The 7716-nt window shown below is 39.0% G+C and overlaps 1 protein-coding gene across 1 annotated transcript in view; it reads left to right on the top strand.

Moving 5' to 3' along the window:
- The first annotated feature begins 3599 nt into the window (after positions 1-3599).
- Positions 3600-7716, top strand: part of ptpn23a (protein tyrosine phosphatase, non-receptor type 23, a) — a 25134-nt gene continuing 21017 nt past the window's right edge. The window contains exons 1-2 of the mRNA XM_020615507.1: positions 3600-3848; positions 6326-6400. Of these exons, the coding sequence (XP_020471163.1) occupies positions 3765-3848; positions 6326-6400 (159 nt within the window). The 5' untranslated portion in view covers positions 3600-3764. The remainder of the gene's footprint in view (positions 3849-6325; positions 6401-7716) is intronic.

Below are 7716 nucleotides of genomic sequence, written 5' to 3'. Positions count from 1 at the left end.
ATAAAGTGTGCCTTATTTCAACATAATCCTTAACTATGATTTTATTTTAATTGTTAGTGTGGGTTCTTTATGTTTTCATAAAGAGGTCTAATCCAAAATGCCACTGTTTGTGGCTTTCTGACAGAGAAAAGCTGCATGGCCACTAAAACCATAGCAACACTGATGAGAGTCTGACGGGAGCTTTGCTAGTGGCACTTAGAAAACATCAAACATATTGTGCATACAAACATGTATGCATCAGCAATCTCAGGCTTTTGTCTTCTTTGTCTCATTCTCTTTACCCTTTATTACTGTTCTGTCTCCTTTTTGTGAATTTCAGCTCCCCCATTTCTCTTCCCCTGCCTTTTTGTTTTGTTCACCCCCTAATCGCTGTCCATCTCTCTTTGTCCCTCTCTCTCCACTTCTCTCAAAAGCCTCTCATTTATCCATGTACATCTCCTTGTTTTCCCATCTTCATCTATCTGTCCGTCTTTCCTTGCTGTCTCCATTTTTAACTACCTTGGCTGAAATCTGCTCGGTCATTTTCTTTTTTTTTTTTGAGTGCCTCCTTTTTTGTTATCTTGTTTTATAACCTTGCACCAAAGTGATACGTGATTGATTGAGACACTAACCGAAACAGAGACAACCAGACTTGCCCCTGATTTTATGTCCTCCACCCTGCATACCTGACCCTTCCTTTCCTTTACAGTTGTCTCTTTCCCAATCCATGTTAAGCTCCCTCTCCTTTCTTCCTCTTCCTGCCTTTATCATTTTCTTTCTTTTTCTCTTCATCATGTGACCTTCTCTCTGTCCTTTCTCTCATCCCCATTTAGCCTATGTCTTTATCCCCCCTATCCATTGTCTCTCTGTAGGACTCCTCACATCTCACCATCTTTGTCCTTTCCTGTTTATCCCTCCTCAGCTCTGTCTGAATGTCTGCCTGCCTTTCTTTCCCAAAGTGTCTGTCTCTTCCCGTCCCCACCCTTTCTCCCTCCACCTGTAGCTGTACCAGAATGTTACGTGATTGCTGGTGGTATCCATGACAATGCTGAAGGGCGTCTTGTCGAAACTTACTGAGAGTGTCTGCGCTGTATCTCCGCGGGAGCTCAGCCGCCTCCCTGTGGCTGTGCTGAGCCTCCCACTGCTGCACTGTCATCTTCATCATGTCTTTGAAGATGATGTTGGTGCCCTTCTGCACAAATGAACTGCACCACCCAGTGGGGAGAAAAAGACAAAACACAAAAGAGTGACAACAAATGATGGCTGTGAATAAGCAGGTAGGAATGGTGCTGTGTATACAGTGTCACAGTGTAAGATGGTTGGAGATGTGACTTTTAATTTACAGAAAATTGGTTTATTTCAGAGATATGTAGCATGATTTCACATCATACGTCATATGGCCAAAATGCGGACACAGGTCTAGGACAACTTTTATTATTTTGTCTAGTCTATTTCCAGTTTTGTAGCAACTGGTAAAGGTTTTTTCTTTCAACATAACATTGCCCCTGTGCACAAAGCCAGGTCCCTAAAATAATGTTTCCCCAGTTTGGTGTGTATGAAATTTACTGTCCAGTTCAGAGGCCTGACCTTTGGGATGAAATAACCTCAAAGGCTGAGCCAGGCCTTTTTGCCCAATAATAATGTTGGGCCTCATTAATGCTCTTGTGGCTGAATGAGAGAAAAAATGCCGCCGGTTTGGTTGTCCATATACTTTTGTCCTTGTAGTGTTACATAAAAAAATGACATGGAGGTTAAGACTGAAGATTCTTAACCTTGGACAACAGCAGGTGATAAAACAAGGTCTATTTTAGTTGAACTCATCACTATTTTCCTCAGTAGATAGAGTTGCCCATGGTTAAATTTAATTTTAAAATTGAAGGTGTTTAAATTTTCATATATTCAAAGCATATTAGTAACTTTTCTCCATGACATAAAATTTTAGACCGAGAGAATTCTTGAGCTTGGATGATCATGTGATATGATTGAAAGCTCCAGAACAACTACTAAATAGATATAAATTATAGTGAGCTTCTTATGTTGACATCAAGATTTTTGGTTTCTGTATAAATAGTGTGGATTAATTTTATTTGATTAATAAAAATAAAAGCAAACAGCTTTCCAATAGGCTGAAGTCACAGTTCCACAGCAAAGTCAAGTCGCATCCATTGCGTCACTGACTACTTTTCCTAGAAATCCACACGACATGTTTCGGGAGTTTACTTGACGTATGCTCCCAGCTTCTGGTTGGAGTCTGTAGGGTCATGATAGTCCCCATCCTGCTAAATCAATATTACTGGAGTGCTGGGAACACAATGAGTCTAACTTTTATAGCTTTGGATGGGTGGGTAATATCATGGTCCAGAAAGTAGGTCTGCTTGATTTGAAGTATGGTCCAACTGTTTCATGGCCGGAGACTCCGCCTTGGTTGTTTTCTAGGCAACTGGTGAATATAGGCCTTATTATGGAACTGAAAGACAAAACACTTCATGTTCCTACATCGACCTATGTGGTGGGTTTTATAGATCGATATTACAAGAATAAATTAATGATATTTACTGATGGATCCAAAGTTTGGCATTACTTTGTTCTGATAATTCTTCGGCTCTAGTATTAACTCAGGTATATCTGAGACAAGACAAGACATATTAAATGAGATATTCGTGTCCTTGTGGAAGATGAATAAGAAGGATGTCACAGTTAGCTTTTTATGGCTTCCAGCTCATGTTGGAATTGATGGTAATGAGGAGGCTGATGCTGCTGATAAACAGTATTTAAAATTCGATACAGTTACCAGGCATGTCCCATTTTCTAGATTTGAAATGAAATCCCTGATTAATATTCATGTTCAAAAAGTTTAGCAAGAACATTGGGATGGGTGTGAAACAGGTAGACATTTGTATAAGGTGCAAAAATTAGTTGGAAACCAAGAGGCATGGACTGGTACTAGAAAAGAGGAACGTGTAGTAACTCACTTGAGAATAGGTCACACCAGTTTAAATTATACCCAGCACAAAATAGGTAAAAACCTGACAGGTCTTTGGCCACACTGTAGTCGGATAGAGACTGTAGAGCATGTCCTGTTCATATGCAATGCTTAAAATGAGCAATGTGCTCGAATGATAGCGTTACTGGAAAAAAAGAAGATTATTAATATATCACTAGAGAGTCTATTGGGCAGCAATTGTAAGACAGCATATAGGGTTCCATCCATCCATCCATCCATCCATTTTCCTCCGCTTATCCGGGACCGGGTCGCGGGCGCAGCAGATGCCCAGACTTCCCTCTCTCCAGACACTTCCTCCAGCTCCGAGGCGTTCCCAGGCCAGCCGAGAGACATAGTCCCTCCAGCGTGTCCTGGGTCTTCCCCCGGGGCCTCCTCCCGGTGGGACATGCCCGGAACACCTCCCTAGGAAGGCCTAGGAAGCATATAGGGTTGTTATTAGTTATTTGGCAGATATAGGTATTTTGAATAGAATTTAGTAGTTTATGCAGTTCAAAATTTTTTTTTCCCCCATTTCTATAAATGTATATTCCTACGGCTCTATTATCATTCCACAGTCCAGCCCAGCAGGTGGCGCTAATACACCTTAGGTTGACTTGCAAACCGACAATAAACACCATTAGAAGAAGAAGAAGGAACTTCCGATTAGAGTCTAAGCTAAATGGATACATGACACAGTTGTTTGGGAGAAAAGCTATCTTCAGGCAAATCGTTAACGTCTACAAAACTACCGCCGTGGTTTTGGTATCGTACCGGCTGATAGTGCCGTGTAAAGTCGGCCGCGATGGAAGCGGTTCCCCGGATGCCGATGATCTGGCTGGATCTAAAGGAGGCAGGGGAGTTCCAGTTCAGTCCGTCCGTCAGGCAGGTGTGTTGGGTGGGGGGAATGAAGCAACAGGGCTGAGGTCGAAAGTCAACCCAACAATGATTATGGACGGGATAATAACAAAACAGAGATACTAACGTTACCCACCGTTTAAACTAACTGCTAGCGGTCACTGCTTTTCGGGAATATGAGAACTTTCCAGAACGGGTAGCCGTCCAGCTAGCTAATGTTTGATTCAGGCAACCCCATGAGTAACCACCGCCTTTTGTTTGCTAACGTTAGCTTCTTGCTAGCCAATAATAGGCCAGAAGCTCAAATCCAGCCTAAAGTAACGTTAGCAGGTGGCTAACCCCTTACAAATGAACCAAACAGCTGAGTGGCAAAGGCAAAGATGCACCCTGCTAAAGTAACGAGCGTGGCTTCTCACGGCCCAGTCAGTCTGTCAACACGATAATAATAAACAGTGAGCTTGTTGTCACATGCACCAGCTTCTCCGGAAACGTAGGATTCATGGCAAAGTGATATCAAACTATCACGCCAGCTGCCTGTTTTATTTTCAAACCATTTTACTGTATTTGTCACAGAAAGTAAAAAGTGGTTACTGAGTGAACATAGCGATATACCCGTTAAAATACTTTTTCCAGACACGAATCAGTGAAAGTTGGTAGTAGGCAACCATATAAAATAGAAAACTAATGAGTACATAGATGGAAGACTTAACACAAAAGAGAAGAAGAAATGTAGATGTTAAATGTTATGAGTCTTCATTTAGTGATTTGGGATTGAATAACACTGTATGGTGTTTATGTGTTTGTATGCAAAGAAGAGTTGTTCGGTCTTATATAATATTTGATTAAAAATATGTCATTGTTGTCACATGATTAAACAGTACAACTGGTTTACTTTTGATAACTTTGTTAATTAGAGTTCTTGTTTAATGTATAAAACTGTTAACCACTTTGCAACATCACCTTTGAAAGACTTTGTGTTATTGCACTCAGATAACACAGCGCAAACAAGAACATCTCAAGAGGTGATTGTGTCATAGGACAGATTCAAAGATTTTGGTTGTTCAGCTTTTTCAATAAGAGCTGCGAACATCTGGAACATGTAACCAACTAGCATTGTACAATACAAGTTACAGACGAACACCTGGTTAAAGAAATGCCAAGTATGTGGTCACTGAGCATTTTTGTAGTTTATCACACTATTCTGTTGCAGAGCACTTTGCATTTTAGTGACATCCTGATACATTTGTACTTTAGGTGTGCAATGCAGTTTATTTGCAATGTAAATTATTACTATCTAAATGCTATTTTAACATTAGGATTTTATAATGTGTGATGTTTAGTGTCTGTCATTTATTGGTCAATGTCTTATTGATGTCGGAAGTAATTTTCTTATATGAAAGGACTACAGATGACATTTAGTTCTGTAGCTAAAAACTGTTAAAATAAAACACGATACATAGTCTTGTTAGAAATTGTGGTCATATTTAAAAAGCTGTCTGTCATAATGACACAGCAACATGACGTATGGTCACTTCAGACTTACTGTAAGTATGATAATAAAAAGGCGTGTCACCGTTGGAATGTTAAATTTCATGACTTGAATATAGTACATAATACATTTGGAGGCATATTGTTTCTAAGTATGTCATATAGTTACAAGAAAGAATGTTGATCATTCAAATGCTTCTTACCATTTACTCATCTTTATCCGATGACCCATTTTCCTTCCTGATGTAGATAAAACAGATCTTTGCCCTCAGGGTTTACTCGTATTCCTCTCAATAATCCTCTGAGATATTTTGGACTGCCCACATCAGCACATTTATTTAAAATTCTCTCTGTGTGTGAAACTGCTAACTGAGATTCATAAAGCAGTATTTAAACAAATTTATATGCAGATGTCTTTCCCTTAGAGGTGACATTTCTTTGTCCTTATACCAGATCTCACTTTGGAACAAGTCAAACTATATCTTGTGAAAGGTTGAATTCCTTATTGGCAAATTAGTGTTGCTGACTTAGTTTATTAAGGATTATGCCTTAAATAGCCTCAATTCCATTTGTTTACAGTGGACAAAAGGAAGAGTAGCACATTTTTGGCTTGTAGAAGTCAAAGCAGGACAGTCCCTGTCTTGTTGCTGTGTCACTGGGCATCTTTCCAGTGCAGTGGGACATCTCTGCCTCCCTGATATAATTATAAAGCACATGCAGAAGCACTAGTAAAAGACTGAGTATGGCTGCAGGCCTGTTTACCTCTGCTCAGGACTAAAACTATGCATAATGATTTTTTTAGCTACAGTTTTGAAGGGGATATTAAAAACTTGTTTTTAAGCAGTCATCCTGTATGTGAGATAATGTTAAATATCACTCTGTTGCTAAAGACAGAAAGCCCTAAAAATATTCTTTCTTTATTTTTTTAACCTCAGCAGCCTTTTTTGCTGTAAGTAGTGACAAAATCAGATTTTAAGCTGCACATTTACCTATTTGTTGCTTCTGTTTCTTCTCCTGTAGTTCATCTTGAAGAACTATGGAGAGAATCCAGACAACTACAACGAGCAGCTAAAGAAACTGGAGACTTTACGGCAGGTAGGCCTTGGTGAAACATCTCCAGACACAGGTAGAATGTTTTTTGGCACATCTCTGTGACTTTGAACTGTCTGTGATGACTTGGATTCCCATTAAAGGTTTTTCCCAAGTGTGACCATTATAAATCCCAAAGTATAACAGGAAACAAACAACACAGTCCAAATACTTTTGGATCTGCAGCAGTTGATTTTGCTGTGCTGAGCAAGTTAAGTCAAGATTTTTATTTGCCATTTATGCATAAACAGACAGTCTAGGCATATAGGAATTCTTGTGCAGCTCTCCTTTGGAATCGGGTAAGGAGTCAAAAGCCAAGGAATGTGGTAATGTGACAGTTAATACAAACTGAAAGTCAGGAAACAAGGGTTTCAGACTCTGACAGAATCATGGTTTTACAGCAGTATGTTTGTTAAAAAAACAAACAAAACAAAACAAAAACATACAGAATTAATCATCTATGTACTGCAACTGAGCACATAAGCCAAACAATTTTTTAATCAAATAACATCTCCTGTTCAGAATCCAGTAATTGTTCACGTGGTTAATTCACTAAAGGCTAAAGTACAACACACAAGGCTGTATCATTCATGGATCAATGGACGCACACAGAGCACACCAGACATGTCACACAGTCAGATGAGGGTTCAGAGGAATGAATGTGATTTAGTTGTTGCTACACATGTTCTGATGAGTTGATGGGTGAAAACCTGAAAACTGGTGTAGAAGCTAATGGGTTTTAACACACGTCGTACACAGTAGATGTGTGTTGTGCTGTTGCAAGTAAATAAAAGCATCTCAAAACCCAGTACAGTGGAACCTCAGTTTTCTTATGCCCTACTTTTCATATGATTCGGTTTTCGTACATTTGATTTGATTTATTCATTCAAGCATGTAAAACAGTTGATATGTCAACACATGTAATTTCACACATATCCAACAATAATAATCCAATATCAATTTACTTATACCTAGTACATGCTTGAACGGAGTAGGAAGAAGTTAGACTTATCTAGTCCTACCCCATGACATCATCTTACAACTTTTAAGTCCTAAGAAATATCTCCACATAAATAATTATCCTCTACACCACACAAGTAATATACTACAGAATTATTACAGAGTGTTAACATTCTACATAATTACATTCATAGATAATTATCTTTTATGCCACACAAGTAATATACTAAAGAATTATTACAGAGTACTAACATTCTTACCCCACACCCACAATGTTCCATCTGATTAATCATTAAACCTGTTCTTGCATATATCTTGATTGACACATACCTTTATACTTATGTTTAAACTCATCAATTCTA

The sequence above is a fragment of the Monopterus albus genome, unplaced genomic scaffold (genome assembly GCF_001952655.1).
Source record: "Monopterus albus unplaced genomic scaffold, M_albus_1.0 scaffold166.1, whole genome shotgun sequence".
Classification (NCBI taxonomy): domain Eukaryota; kingdom Metazoa; phylum Chordata; class Actinopteri; order Synbranchiformes; family Synbranchidae; genus Monopterus; species Monopterus albus.
The sequence above is the reverse complement of the archived record's forward strand: the minus strand, read 5'-3'. Positions and strand labels throughout refer to the sequence as shown.